At 39.0% G+C, this 16068-nt stretch overlaps 1 protein-coding gene across 1 annotated transcript in view; it reads left to right on the plus strand.

The window, feature by feature from the left end:
- Positions 1-16068, plus strand: part of LOC104527427 (polypeptide N-acetylgalactosaminyltransferase 18) — a 109585-nt gene that overhangs the window by 29638 nt on the left and 63879 nt on the right. The window contains exons 5-6 of the mRNA XM_010171147.1: positions 14139-14322; positions 14934-15131. Coding sequence (XP_010169449.1) covers positions 14139-14322; positions 14934-15131 — 382 coding nt within the window. The remainder of the gene's footprint in view (positions 1-14138; positions 14323-14933; positions 15132-16068) is intronic.

Consider the following 16068-nt stretch of genomic DNA (forward strand, 5'->3'; position numbering starts at 1 on the left):
TGCCCTAGAAAAATATGCCTGTTGCATCGGAATATATCAAACTGAGTTTAATCAACTGTGGATTACTGCACAGTAGCTCAATCGACTTCAGGTCAGGAAGAAATAAAGTAGAGGGATTATTTAGTAGAACTGTAAAGAAGATGTATGTTCAATAGTTCATTTGACTTCCTGAGATTGGATTATCAAAGTTATCAAAGTAATATGAAAAACAGCAGTGTGTGATTTATATCTCTCACACAGGATCTGATGTACTGAGACTTAGCCCTGATATAGGAGAAAAAATATTGCACAAATTGCATTAATTTTTCTGGTGCTGCACATTGTTGTATACACCCCTGGCTTCAGAGATCATATATGGTATTTTCTTGAAAAATGCCAAGCTCTCTGGGTGGACTGTCCTCTGCTGCACTGCTAGTCTGGCCAGCTTTCCTCTTTTTATTAGAGCAGTAATGGGAGTAATGGGGGGGATTCATTTAATCCAGAACAATGATCACTTAACTTATACCAGGTACAGCCTGAGTTAGCAAAGCTGTATGCTGGAGATAGAGTTTTATTTCAAATGAGTTTCAGTCCACACTCAGAAACTTTTAATTGCAGTAGGTTACTTTGGTTATCAGAGCCATGTTTTCTGCTGGCTTAACTTCCCCCACCTACCCATCTCCACTTGAACTAAGTGGATTTCTGATTCTGGCAATTTTTAGACGTTCCTATCAGTGTGAAAACTACATTTCTTTCTATGCCATATGTCCCCATTACAGTAGAAATTCCTGTGCCTTATATAACTGACTGTAATAGGGGAAAAGTGTTTTCTCTGCTTTTGTACTATATTTTTAAAGTTTGATACCACTTTCAGTATCATGTAGTTACCTGTGCAATCAGTTATCTTTTCAGTAGTTTCCTGACTAAAAAAGGCCCATAAAAACATCAGTAAGTATAAAATAAATATGTTCCTATTTTTTAAGATATTCTTTTAGAAATGGAAGGACATTCTTTGTGAGTTTTGGATAATTTTCTTAAAGATATTGTTGAAATTGAGGGGTAAACTCTGTCTGCATTATCCTGTTAACAGCAGAACCCTTGTTGACATAAGCTTCAGCCCAAGGGCTCAGTAGCATCCCCAAAGGGGCTAGTGACAGCTGAGAAATACACAAATTATCTAGAGTAAGTAGCCAGTTTTGAAGGCAATGTTGAACAGATTCTTGGCCTGGCACTTCTTAATTTTTAAAATTTCCAAGATAGGTACTGTACTTTACTCTTGAGAGTACATGCATAGCTGCCTGATACGTCTGTGTTTCTTTGGTAGTATGAGGCACCACCAGTGCTCTGCCTGGTATTCTTGTGGAAAAATTTAGTTAGATTTCTCTGTAAATATTCTGCAACACGTACTTTAATGCATTTCTGATTCCAACTATTCCTCTCACCGAGAGAGAAAAATTTACGTTGTTTCTGTGAGTGAACTGCCTAGTGAGTGCAGTAAGTGGACAGGAGCATGCAGGACATGCCTCCAGAGCGGGAGGACCAGGAGTGGTAGGGGATGGATCTACACTGCACGTGCTGCTTGGAATAGGTGAGCCTTCCCAGGGCAGGGAGGAGCAGTGACAGATAGCTGTTGTGACCATGCAGGATATTCCTTCCTTTCTACCTAGGAAATAAAAGCTGCTGAGAAAGGCTTGAGGAATTACAGTGTTTGCTCATATCTGTCCCTTGGAGTGAGGTTCCAGGCTCATCAATGTGTTTAATTGGCATTTCTGTTAGTAAACTAATTTGTTGTTGTGTTGCTCCTGGCACAGATGTAAAAATGAGAACAACTCTGCTCAAGACAATTGCGCTTAAAGTTCAGTCCCCTTTTGAAAAGAACCCTTTTAACTGTCCTGTTTTGTTCATCACCCTAATCATAGAGCTTAATTGCTCATAGCCAGTATTGTGTATTTATAATAGATGGTAAGCCAGATTTAGTTGCATGATTTATATTATTTTGTGAGATACCACAGGGAAACAGTGAGATACTCCTTGTTTAAGGTGCTCTTTAGCGATTAGATTTATAATGGATCCCATCCTCCTTAATGCCATTACATTAAATGAAAATATTTACATTATATGGTACCATAAGTCATGAATAGGAGCGTCAATGTCTTGGCTTCCATAAACGCAGGGCTAGTTTACCACCGATTTGGTATGCACATGTAGAAAAAGAAATTCAGAAAATCCAAGAGGTGCAAGTACTGTGACAACTACCTGGAATATTTACTACATAAGCTACAGATTCTTGTCACTATTTTTTTAAACATAATTCAGAATAATTGAAATAACCAAATTATTTTTGTCTGAAGGTTAAATCAATGCAAATCACAATACAGCTATAAAATTTTTGTCTGAGAGAGTAGATCAGTTTTATTCATAGTCAACTGATTTTAGTAAATTTTGATTTTTCATGGGCTGTAAAATACCCTTCCCTGAATCAGTTATGTCTGTGGTGTGATTTGATGTAATTTTTTTTTTCTGGTTTAACTTTTAAGTCTTAAATGATTTTTTTTCTACTTTTATTGAAATTGATAGCTTTATACCTTAACACCTTCCCTGTATTTCTCTTGCAGTTTAGTATTTGAAGTATTTTCTCTCAGACTAACTCTTTGCTTTTTTTTGGTTGTGTTCAAGTGATTTGGCAGTGAGCAAATCTGGACAGTTTTTCTGTGTTCTGTATAAAAGATGTTTTTTAAATGTTACTGATGACTGTGTAGTCTTTAGAGCCAGCTATCCGTCTTGCCAAATTGCTACAGCTATCATCCCCCGCAGGCTGCTGGTGTGACTGTTCAGTATTGCTCGTGGGAGGATCCTGCATTTTCCAGTGAACTTCTGTTCAAAAAAAGATCTTCCATCTTGGCGATGGGAGATACCGCTATCTGTCGTTCCATTTCCCCCATCAAAAGGTGAACCTAAATACCAACTCTAAAAGCAAAATTGCTACAATGAATTTTCAGTCTGAAATATGTTACTATTTATGAATGTTCAAAAGAGCTTCTTACCCAAGAGTTCCTCTTGATCTTCAGATTTATGACGAAAAAATATTCTTGTCAGTGGAGAGTTGCAGAAGGAGTTTTAGATCTTTAATTGCCATTTGTTTGTTTTGTGGCTCGGGGTTCTTCTAAGCAGTTAGACTGAAGCTAGTTGTTTTTATGGTTTCAAACACAAATATCTAGATTTAATCACTGTAGGTTTGGAGTATTGTGATTTTTAACTACGCCAGACAACAAACTAATGTGTGCTGTTAATATATTTGTCTTTACTTTATGCTTAATTTCATCCATCTATAAAGAGCATGGGACAATATTTGCTGAGCAAACCTAAAAAGAGATGAGACAAGCTTCTGTTGGGATTAATTGAAACATTCCCTCTTTGTTGGGGCAAGAAGAAGGACCAGACAGTCTCTTGAAGTCCATTCAGTACTGCAGTATTTGATTCTCTATTTGTCCAACTATTTTGGGTTGTTAAATGGAAGAGTTCTAAGGTGCAGTTCATAAACACTCAGTGATTAGTCAGCATGTGGATTTTCAGGGCAGGGATTTAATATTCTAAGAAACCTGTTACAGTTTTTGACTGTCATAAAAATATCTCAGGAGCTTTCTTCCTGTTGAAGGGAAGGTGGAAAAGTTGCAACCAGTAGTAGAAAGTTCTTTCTGTATTTGGTGGATTTATTTTTATTCTACTATAAATAATTTCTGACCTCAAACTTCTGTGAGGCTTAGACAAATATGGAAAAAACAGATCTTCTGAAAGCCCTTAACCGTCTTGTGAATGTTCCTGTGCCAGTAGGCAGAACTAGAGATATCTTTAGTATCTCTCATGTTGTATTATTCAAAATAGTTGGTAAACATTGACTGTATCCACATTACCAGATTTTTCTGAGATGTGCTTTTAAACAGAGATCACTGTATACGAAAGAAAACAATCAGTCAGGCTCTGCAATCCATTTGAATTGTGTATGGAGAATATGCGTAAAAAGGTTCACAGCCCTTGCAGATGGAGGAGTCATGTCTGGAGGAGCTTTTTGCTATTCAGCTTTTTAAGAGACCCACGTCTGAGGCTTTTTAAACTTTGGAAACATCACCAAAATTTCTATGGAATAAATACTGCTCAGTATTTTAAAGATTTGGATATTATAACTCTGAGTTTACTAGCTTCTGGAGCAGTCTCCTCCTGTGACATAATAAGAAGAATATCACTGTATAACTCTCTAATGTTAACCATGAATGCCATATAGGAAAATGAGATCATTACCCAGTCTGAAGTTGTCAAGTGGTTTTCAATACAACATATTGCAGTATGCAGACAAGGTAGAAATTTAATGCTCGTAGTTGGAGATAATTTAATCTTGGAATTTCATTATGAAATTTAGCTGCACAAGAAGCATTCTTTGGAAGATGCTAAAAGGTTTAAATCTGAGAAGTCAGGCAGTAACTGCTCTAAAAAATGTGCATATACTGTAAATCAAATTGCAAATCAAAATCCAGTTCAAGGAAATTAGCCCATGTCTGTAAAAAATCATTACTCACAATAAAAGGTCAAACAGTATACTGGAAGAATTGGATAGAAGGTGATAGTTTCATGCCTTTGAATCCCTATAGTAAATGAAGTCTAGTGGGCTTGCAGTGCTACAGACCACGTCAGGGTTAGCTAAGTAAGATACAGACAGTACTTAGTGCTAACAGTCCTCCATAAAAAGGTGTCCCAGAAAAGACCTTAAAATTCCCAAGCAATATTTTATATAGTTTTCAGGATTCAGAACTATAATGCGTATAAAAAATAATAATGTCAGTAAAAATGATGCTGGGAGCTCTTCATGAAGACATTTAAATTTTACTGCATTTGTTGAGAAAATGAAGCGGGCTGAAAAATGTGGTAGGGGAGGGCCTGGATACAAACACCTGTGTGCGTAGGTTTCTACATGAACACTAAGTATGACACATTCTGAGTTAGACTTACTGGGCAGTGGCTGATGGTTCCTGGGGGGTCTCTGTAAAACTTTTACTTGCAGGTGGTATTACCCAATCTGTTCTTGTTTGCATTGCCAGTAATGTATTAGCTGTTAGAATAATGAAAAAAAAATTGCTTATATTGGTATAATTTACTTTTTTTTGTCCTTCTGTCTCTTGACAGAAACATCTTGTGTGAATGCAGCTCTGCTGATGTAAAAATCAGTCCTTTTTGTGAACTAATCCCATCTGTGGAAGAGAGCCCTCCTGCCCAGACAGGTTGAGTTTCTCCTTGGTATACTGGGTGCTCTGTTGCTGTGGTGTATTGCATTCTTCTGCAAGTGGCAGTCCCCTTGTGAGAGGAGAAGATAATAGCAGGTCACATACAACATGATCACAGGTAGTCAAGAAATTGGTCTTTCTGACCTGGAATATGAACAGAACATTTTGCATCTGATGTGTAAGAGCTGTCTGGTAGAGTAAGAGTCATTAATTCAAAAGAAAAACTGGTAACTCTACGTACTCTACATTTGGACCAGGTTAAAAAAAAAGCACCGTAGAAGGTGGTGTTTTGGTTTGGTTTTTTCCTTAACTGCAGTTTGATTTGTAGAGTGAGATCCCAAAAGGATAGTGTTATTGCTGACCTGACCCTCAAGGATGCTCTCACAGTATCATGAGGTTTGGTGCATGCTAGCTGCTGGTTTACTCTCAAGGAAGTAATTCTATACAGTGACTACCAAGTTGGATTATAATTTGTGATATAAAGTAAGATTTTAATAAAAAAAATGTGGCATGCAAGGCTATGTCCTATTTATTAAACCCAAATCTTTTAATGTTGTCTGGCATTCATTTAAATAACTATTAATGGTGAAAGTTATTTAATATTGTTTAATTGAACCTGTTTTGAGTCGAGGCTTCAATTGCAGAGGTCTCTTCCAACCAGAAGTATTCTGTGATTACTTTGTTTCCTCCTCCTTTTATAGTCCCATTCTCAGCTTCCTTGCTGTTGAGAGAGGTTTCATCCAGAGAGGAACATAAGCAGCTCTGTTCCATGCATTTCTAACTGCATCTTTGCATATTCCATTTTTAATGCAATGTATGTGACTGATTTCCTCTGAACCCACTCCAAAAATAAAGTAGTTACACTTGGACTATCGTGTTTTAATGGACAGTTTCCTTTTCCTTATGAATCTGTCACTATAACATGAACTGCCACACGGTTTCTTGGGGTCATTATTATTTATCAAGTTTACAGTACAGCAAGCAGCTTGCTGTGTCTTATTGTTATAGAATACAGAGTATTTCTAATGTGCTCTTCAGATTGTGTTTTTCTTATACAGTCTGCTCTGGCTCTGTTCAGGCATTTGGTTTCTTGTTCTCAGTAGTGATTTTTCTGTTCCATAGACATCCAAGAAATAGATTAGAATTAAATACTGTATATTAAAAAAGAAAAAAAGCCACTTGGACTACTGGAAGCAGCTGCTGTCCAGCTGGGACTAGAATGCATTTCTCAGGCACTTCTCTTTAACATTTAAAGAACATTTTACAAATTAATCCAGGAACACCAAGAAATGAAATTATGAATTTAGAGTTTTGGTGGTGGTGGTTATTTCAGCAGTATAATACATTCACTGTGTCATCTTTATTGCATGGTCTTGGTGCTTGTGTACTTCTCACTCTGTGAGAAGCCCCTTTCTAAAACTGTTGTATCCAAATAAACATCAGAAGTTGTTCTTGCATCAGATATGATATGAATATCTGATTTCAGTGATAGTGTTTGTTCCTGACCAGGTTTAACCATTGTTGTGATCACATCATTGTAGCAATAACATATCCGGTAACAGTCCCTCAATGGGAAGCAGTCATACCCTGTAAACTGGAGTGGAATAGTGCTCCTGCTGAGAGTAATTCAAGCATCCAGCAGTCGGGAAGTTGAGTGCAACAATTAAGGTTATATAACTACAGGTCTGTGTTTGAAGATATTTTGATTAATTAAACACCTTTCTGTTGGAAGGGTTCCAGGTACTGCCATGAAGAAATACATCACCAGCTCTCTCCCCTTGCTTTGGTGTTTGTATGGCAGTTGGTAACTATTGGCATGCTTGGAAAGTCTCTCTTCTACTTTAGCTTGTGTTTGCATGCACACACCCAACTGGCTTTTATTGTCAGTTCTGAACTTTCCAATTTGGGAATTTTGCAATCTCAGAAAAGACATTTTGAGCTTTTTTTATTAGCCCTGCCTTGCCACATACGCTTAAATTCATTAAAGAGCTTGAAGGAATATTCACCTGGGAGCGGATTTATGTTCTTTTCCTCTCTTGCTGTTAGCACTTACCTTTAGGAAGCTCTACTCTGTACTCAGGGTAAGCGTGTGAGTCTCTCCTGTTGGTAAGGGAATGGGATGGCTGTGTTTAATTCCTTTGTTGCGATGCATTTCTGTTGGCATTGACAAAAGCTCTGTATATCAGCTGCCTCTTAATCCTGACCCAGTGATGTGGATGAGCTCTTGCATCTGCAGAGAGTTCTCTGGGCTCCATATGGGCCATGGCTCCAACTGCAGAATCACAGCTTCAGGGGAATCATGCAGGGTTACTGTGCTGCTCTGGGATGTGGGAGACCCAGGTTCTAGTCTTCCTCTGCTGCAACTTCTGGTGTGATCTTGCAGGTTCATCTGGCATCTCAGTTTATCTCTGTCTTTTGAAAACTGTTGCGAGACACACTGCTGCTAGAATGTGGGCTCAGTGATACTTATGACAAGATGCACCCTGGGACAGAAACTGAGTACTGTCTTTGAACAATAATAAATAATAAAAGGGATTTACAGCCCTTATTATAATGACATTGCTACAAGAGTATAGTACTAACAGAAGATAACAGGTGTAATATTTCTTTCTCCGGTACCCCTCTCCTCCATAACATGGTGTTCAGCTGCCACAGTTTCCAAAAGATTCTTTTTATTGTTCTTTCCATACTATTGGGATTTATTAAGATGCAGCAATATTTCTAGATAGGACTTAATGATCAGGAAGGTAGCATCCCACTTTTGTGGCTGGAATTGGAGCTATGCATCATTTAGAAAAAAAAAAATAAAATGAACCCAAGTAGTGTATCTGTTAGATCGTCCAAGGAATAGCTGCTGGGACAGAGCTCTCCTGCAAAGCCTGTGTTGTGTTGGGAGGTGTGCTAGCTTACTGATTACTGTTTTGAAGTGAGGTTATTTGCTGGTATGTGGTTCTTGTGTTGTCAGATTTCCAGGACATTACAACCAGCGAGAGGGTTCAGTGAGGTGTCCACCTAAGCTCTTTCCATGCACAGACATGATGTTTGTGAGAAGACTTGAGAAGGGATGAAAGCAGCCCCCGTCCAGCCCTTGGAAATCAACGTGTGCTTCCCAGTCCTCTGTCCTAGATTCTCCTGGGCAGCTGGAAGAGTGTGTATTTGTGTGTAGGGGCTGAAAGAGGAAATGTATATTTTTTTTCTGCCTTTATTGTGGGAGAACAGTGCTGTTCATGTGCTACACTAAATAAATCCTTGGCTTGTAGTCTGAGGTGTGAGCTGGAATGAATTATTGTAGGCCTCATTTATCTTAATAGACCGGGAGAGGTTTGACAGCAGCTGAGACTTTGGATTGCTGAATGCAAAGGTTGTGGCTGTGAAAGTTCATTACGCTATCGGGCTTTACATGTGGATAGCCTGAACTTCTGAGATTAGATTATGCATCTCTGTCAACAATACAAGTTGGGTATAGTAATGAAGGAAAAAAGGACTATGCTGCTTTTTTTGTTTTTGAAGTCTGTCCAAATCAATTCCTTGCATCATGTTGGTAATTTCCCTTGGGTGGTTTATCTGTTATCAGATAACATGAGGTTATTAAATACGTGTGCACAGCAGGCCCTCATTATCTGTTTGTGCATTGTTGCCCTCTGTTGCAAACATTCTGTATACACATGTGCATTAGAAATGACATGCCTCTATCTGGTTATAAATATTTTCCATTTGGAATTATCTGCTTCTGCCACAGAGATGAGAGGTGATCACTTGAGCATGAAAGATAAAGGACCAGAGGAAAGGAAAACAAAAATTATGAAGCACTGAGCTGCATACGAAATAAGTAACATAATCCAATGTACAAGCCTATTAGATAAAGTGCAGCAAACAGTTTTTCTTAGGTGCCTAGCTGCTGCCGTGAATTCAGGTTATTGCATGAACTCAGGCTGTATGCTTACAGAGCGACTGAGAGGGAGAGAGCGGGGTTTTGTGCAGCAAACCTGGTGTAACAGACTTCCTTTATTTGCCAGAAAGTAAGTTAGCTATGTTAATACATTCTGTTTTTCTAAAGGCTATGAAATTGTTACTGGAAGAGTGGAAAAGTAGCGTTTCCTCTTCCTAAGGCTTTGGGCCACAAGTAATCAGATAAAGAAGATGGAAAAATCTTGGTTTAAAATTAATTAGTTTGTGCAAATTCTGTCTTTTTGCCAATTTACTTGCCTTTCGTGCAGAAGCAAGATGTACCTGATGAGATGCTCCTAGTCTGGCAGCAGCTCTCATGCTGTACTGACTTGTGCTCTGCCAGCTGGCTGGTTTGCCGTGGTGCAAGACAGTGGATCCCATTCTGACCTACTGCACAGGGTGTTCAGAAAAGCCCTGGGATCCTCGCCAGGAGCAAGCTGACCAGTGGTCTCTTGGCTCTGAAACAAGCAGTAGCTCTGCTCTATTCCTGAAGCCGCTATCGTGATTTTCCTTTAAAAGTATCCTTTATGAAGCAAGAAAATATCCAAGATGGTTCTTTACGTGGGGACCAGAATGTGCCTTCTAGGCAGCTCATTGAGCACGCAATGCTAGAGCATAAAAATAATGAATTGACAGGTTTTTGCCCCTTTCATATAACGTGTTAATCCACATCCTTTCTGGCATAGGAAGGACAATTGTTAGGTTAAACCTCATTTAGTATTGAAAAATAATTTCTTTCCCTTCACAGTGAAAGAAGCCATGTTTATGCCAAGTGCTAAGGTTAAAGAGGGGCATGGTAATTCCTGGGCCTTTGACATGGAAATAAATTTTTCCCTAAAGGTAAAAGCACAAGGCTTGCAGAGATGGCAATAACATCGAGCATGTGTTCTGCTGTGCCAAAGTCAGCAGGGGCTTTTAGTCTTCAGAAAATGCATCAAGTTATGAGAGAGCTTATTTATTTATGTATTTATTTATTATTTTAGCTCTGTTGACAAACTTGCAGCTAAGAAGAGTTTTAAAAAGTCAGTAAAATGCATCTGTCTCAGCAAAGCATGAATGTCAGACTTTACACATGTAATTGTTCCGAGATGTGGGGAGTCATTTAAGCACTCAGGATGGGAGTACATTAAAGCATGAAAGTTATTGGAAGTGAGGCTTAATTGACTGGTTTTTAAGCTTCTTCTCTATGAATGCGAGGCAGTAATTCACTATTTATGACAACGCTATTTGTATCAGTAGTTTTAAAAATTGAAGTGTGAGGACAGACCCACAGCTGCCAGAGGACACTACAGTGAGGGGCTAAGGCACTGTACATCACTGAGCATCTAGCCTGGTGAATTCCCAATTTAGGCAGGGTGAGGGCATATAAAATGTAGGTCACTTGCATGCGACTGGATGAAGAGCATGATCTGTAGATGGTTTTCCTTCTGAGACTCCCTGGGGCATACGTGAGAAATCTTTTCCATATTAAATGGCCTGCCACAACCCCACAGCATTTGAAGAGGGGTCAGGGCTGTGGTCCAGATGGCCCCTCTGAGCTGGGACTGGCCACTCACACCAGCTGCAGTAGTGCAAGGAGAGCAGTGGCATTGTCGGGGCCCCTCTCAAGCCCACCATTCTCTCAGACCATATCCTGAAAGCAAGATGACTTGTGAAGGGATTTTAATGATCCCTTTGAATACAATCTCTGTAGCTGTGGGGTGGCTGATGTCTTCTGACTCCTTATGCTCCCTGCCTCCATCCTACTCTGCTCCTGCCCCTTCCTAAGAAGGCAAAGTTGCATGAATTCTTTAGCACTGCTTTGTTGTGCTGAGTAGGGAAACCTGACAAACGAAATCTTTGTGGATTTGTTAAAAAACAACCAACCAACCTCTTAGAAGTATTAGAATTTAAATATGTTAATGTTAAACATAATTATGGCTCATTAATTGTTTTGTACATTTATAAGGAGGGGTGTGCTGTGCTCTCCAGACATCTGTACCATATAAAGAGAGGTGGCAGAGGGGAACATTTCCAAGTGCCAGATTGGCACCGTTTTCCTGTTCCCTATATGGCTGCTCTTTCTTTCCAGTTGCAGATACTCGTTCAGCTTAGTCAAATTGAGTCCTTATTTGAGAGATTCTGCACTGAAAGGCAAACACATCTATCTTTATAAACCTGTTTGTTTCCATAATTAGAAACTGAATCAACAGTGTATTGAAGATGACACATTTGCTCATTCCCTTTCTTCTCCCTATGGTGGCATAAAGCTGTGAAGCACAATAATTAGTAAAAAAGACTTTATTATTCAGGCAATGTATCTGAAGTGGGGGGAAAAAAAAAGAGCATGGGTTAAAAATATACTGTTGAAGACCATCAATGCCATCTCAAAGTGTATGATCAGTTCTAGGGATAGTGTCCCATCATTCAGTCCAGTTGGGCAGGGTGCTCTAAAACTGTCAAAGACAATTGAACTCACATGTCTCACCTAAAACTCAGGAAAATGTAGAATGCATGAAAAAAACTGACTTAAGTATCCTGCTAGGGCATCTTTAATGTTCTTCCCAAAACAGTGACACTCTTAGCTTCATTTACATGTCTGCTGTGTCCTGTGGCTGAGTGAAAATGGTACTTTTTTTTAGTAGACTTATCTTTTCTTCTGGGAGAGTCTGCCCAGTAGGTTTTGTAAGACAAAGGATGCACATAATGCTCTGCTCAGCACTCTGCCTTTGCAAAGCAATGCTAATCTGTTTTAAATTACAAAGGCCAGAAAATGCCTGACTGAAAAATATTGCTTTGTCTCCTGTGGACATGCTACAGAGCAAGTTACTGCTTATGGGCCAATATTGAAGATTAGGTAAAATGCAGCACTTTCCTCTGCCTCCTGAGGCTGATATTGAAGTCCAGGGAAGGGTTCCTCTGTACTGACTGACCACAAGCAAGCCTGTCAGGTTCTCCTGAGACTCTTTCAGGCTGCTTCATTTGCAAAAAGCTGCAGTCTAACCAGGAAATTAGAAGTATGTACTGCCTAGTAAATGTCACAGCTATAATGTGCAGGTGAAGTCACGCTGATGGCAAGCCAAGATTTGGGTTCTGTTCTGTTTCCACCTATTTCTGTACTACACCTAGCTATGGAAAAGATTTTGTGTTTACTCAAGCTTATAAAGTCAGTCCACATTAGGAAAAGTATATGACAGAGCAAGAATAGCCCACTTGCTAAAAACGAAGGTGACTGAGAGAACAGTGACTCTATCAAGGGTACTGATTTTCAGGTCCTTGATGAGAACCTGCTTTCCTTTTCTGTATTGTATCATCAGTGGTGATACTACATTGTTGTGGCAAATAAAGCTTCCTGGGATTGCAAAACTATGAACAGCCACTTACGCCGAGAACAAAGCTTTGGTCTTCATGTTTTGATATTCACCCTCCACCACGTTACATTTTGGGAATAGAGAGCTGTTTTGCACTATTTTTAGGTGGGCACAATTTCAGTAACAGAAATGTCTTCTTTTGAATTTAAAGTGCCGTTAGCTAGTGGTTGGTTTGATCGTTTTGTGCTTGCTACAAATCTCAGTGTGTTAAGGGATGAACAACAAGAACACATGGCTTTGCACAGGCATGATAGATAACCTGAGTATTATTTTTTGACTATAAAGGAAAAAAAGTGTATTGATCCTTATACAGCAAATGTAATACAAAGTAGCATAGTGCTTTATGCTGTGCATATTGTTTATTCAAGGTGATGCAGTCATAGATAAACAATTTGAAGAGATATTGACAATGTGATGTGGAAAGTTTCAGGAATATATTGAGTCAATTCCTAAAATATAGCTGCAGTTTAAGTACTGTGGTGGACAGGGTCATCAGATAGTTTCTTTTAAATTCTTGTTCTTTATGAAAAACTGTAAGTATCAGCACAATTCTTCGGTATTCTCTCACTTCCCTGCAGAGTTCATTTATGCAAGTAGTCTGAAAAGAAGAAATAAGTGTGGTGATCCCATTTTGCAGATGGGGAATTGATTATGGAGAAGTTAAGTGGCTTGCTGAAGATTTCATGGAAAGGGCTAGGCAGCCTTGAGCTTTTAGTGCAGATTTGATGATACCCAGTTTAGCATTGTAACCACAGGAGCATTATTCTGCATCACAGCAAAGACATTTCTGGATTTGTTGAAGAGATCTGGAAGAAAGGGAACTTAATAACACCAAGGGAATTCTGAGTGGTACTATAACAGAAATAGAACATAGCAATGCTAACAAGGAATTGTAGTGAACAGTGTTTTCAGTTAATAATAATAGTGAACAGCATATTTCAGCTCTATGTATTTTATTTTCTCATGCAATTGTCTTTAAACCAGAGATATGATAGCTGTTGATTTGAAACTTATCATATTTTAATCGGGAATGATTCTGCTCCAGTACTTCTACTGGTCTTTGATCTGCTGAGAAGAGAGCAGAAGTCATGGAACTTTTTACGAGAGATAGAAAAGAGTTGTCAAAGTTTAGAAATAAAAATGGAAAAATAATTCTTTTTGATAATACTTCTTTTCTCTTGAAATATTGGTAAAGAAAGTTCATGGATAATACTTGGGCATATTTTTCTGGAAATATAAGATAGTTATCTTGTTTGTTGCTACAGTAACATAATATGCACTAATGTAGCTATGGTACTTTATGATTGAGTGCTTTATTTTGTGACATGTTAGTATTAAACAGTGGCAGGTTTCTCATGTCAGTCATGTAAGCTAAATGATTACACCTGGAATTTTATTACTATATAATTTATAATCCTTCTACTTTTTGTTTGTTTCCTTTTAGACCTGACTATTTGAGAATTCTTAGTAGCTAAATCTAAAGGCATTATTTCCATGTGTGAAGGCTTCTGTTTTGCTGAAAAAACAGGATTTTACATCTTGTCGAGCTGATACTTTTTATTAACATCTAATTCTTTTCTTTCCACAGAAGAACTCAAGGAGAAACTAAAGAAGTATGTTGATGAAGTGAACGCCCACAAGCCTGGTTTCATCAAGGTTGTTAGACACAGCAAACAAGAGGGGCTGATTCGATCTCGAGTTAGCGGGTGGAGGGCAGCCACAGCACCAGTAGTTGCTCTCTTTGATGCCCATGTGGAATTCAATGTGGGGTGGTATGTGTCTCCTTGAACTTCTTTGTCAAAGGGTCCTTTTCCAAGCACTGTTTATAAATTCCTGAATGGAGTTTCTCTTGCATATAGAATGTTTATATTCTACAGTGTAAACAAAGAAGTGTCATTTTGGCACTGAGGTTGCTGCTCTGTGCAAAAGTAGCATGTAACTACAACCATGTATTTTAACTTGTTCAGTCTGGATTTAATATCTCTATTGCTTCTTGAGTCAAAAAGATGGTAAAAAGGCAGGAGCTTCTGTCCCTAGGATAGATCTATTATTAATTCTGATCTTGATGTCCTTGATAATGCTGAGAGCCTGAAGTTATCGTTATTTGGTAGCAAGGGTGTAAATGCTGTACGATATGCAGATACTCTTTTGCTCCATTCACCAGCTAACATCAAGGTTAATAATAGGGCACCCTAGATAAAATATTGCAATGTGTTATTTTGGGGCAGATCCTGCTCTGTCAAAACTCCATCTCAAAGCAAAGGGAGCTCTGCACGGGTAACAACTATAGACTTTGCACTTTCTCAAATATAGAGCATAAACCGCTATTTCCATCAGTGCTGTGCTTCTGCTGACCTAGTCTTAACATTTATTTTTTTCTTAGGGCAGAACCAGTGCTCACTAGAATAAAAGAAAACAGAAAAAGAGTAATTTCTCCATCGTTTGATAACATTAAGTATGATAATTTTGAAATAGAGGAGTATCCCCTCTCAGCTCAGGGGTTTGACTGGGAGCTGTGGTGCCGATATCTGAACCCTCCTAAGTCATGGTGGAAACTGGAGAACACAACTGCTCCAATAAGGTAACATGCAACTATGACCTAGATTAATGTGTCACTGGCAATGCTATCTAAATATGACAGATGGTGAATGGTCTCAGCTATGTAAGAGGTTTTACTGACTGTAATGTTAAATTAGATGTTGACTGTCCTTGAGCTGTCCTCTTCAGCTTTTGTCCTTGACCCCTACTCAGTCATCAAGAAAACTGTTGAATCCAGTAGATCTTTTGAAATAGGTTTTCTTGTTATTAGCATGGGGCAAAACACATAGCTGAAGTGAAATGGTAGTCTTGAATGTTCAGCCACACTGCTTTCTCCAAATGCCTTGTCTGCTGATTTTCTTCTCAAATACATTATATGGACAGAACTGATCTGACAGTTGGATTCTTTATAATATTGTCACATAGCTTTACAGCTGTGTTATGGCCTAAGAGTTAATGCTGGTCCACTGACAGTGTGTGAGCGAAGACTGTATTAGATCCTTGCTTTGGTACAGTCTAGCTCTGTACTTTCTTATCACATCTAGAGTATTGATGGGCTGGTACAGAACAATACCCTTGTCTCCGGGGGAGGAGTAAATGCCCCTGAATCCCCTCAGCAGCTCTGCTGTGATTCCAGGCCATTCTCCTGGCTATGCTTTCATACCAAGGAGGTCATTCGTACCTATACTCTAGCTCTCTGCAGAAAGTAAATGTGAAGACGATTTTCACCAGCTGCAGAGCAGAACCTTAAATAGCAGTGGCAGTGTGAGTGGGTCATCACTACCCATCAGTTTCCATGCAGTCAGTGTAAGAGGTATCTTTCATCCAGTAGTTCTGTTTTTCAGGCAGACAGCTTTTTTTGCGAGCTTTCACCTTAGACACTCTGAGCTGCCCTGACCCACATGCTGGTCGCTAGAACAGGACTCAGAATTGGAAAGTAGGAGATAAAAATTCACAGGTTTGCCACAGACATATGTAAA

The sequence above is a fragment of the Antrostomus carolinensis genome, unplaced genomic scaffold (assembly GCF_000700745.2).
Source record: "Antrostomus carolinensis isolate BGI_N321 unplaced genomic scaffold, ASM70074v2 scaffold7367, whole genome shotgun sequence".
NCBI classification, from domain to species: Eukaryota; Metazoa; Chordata; class Aves; order Caprimulgiformes; family Caprimulgidae; genus Antrostomus; species Antrostomus carolinensis.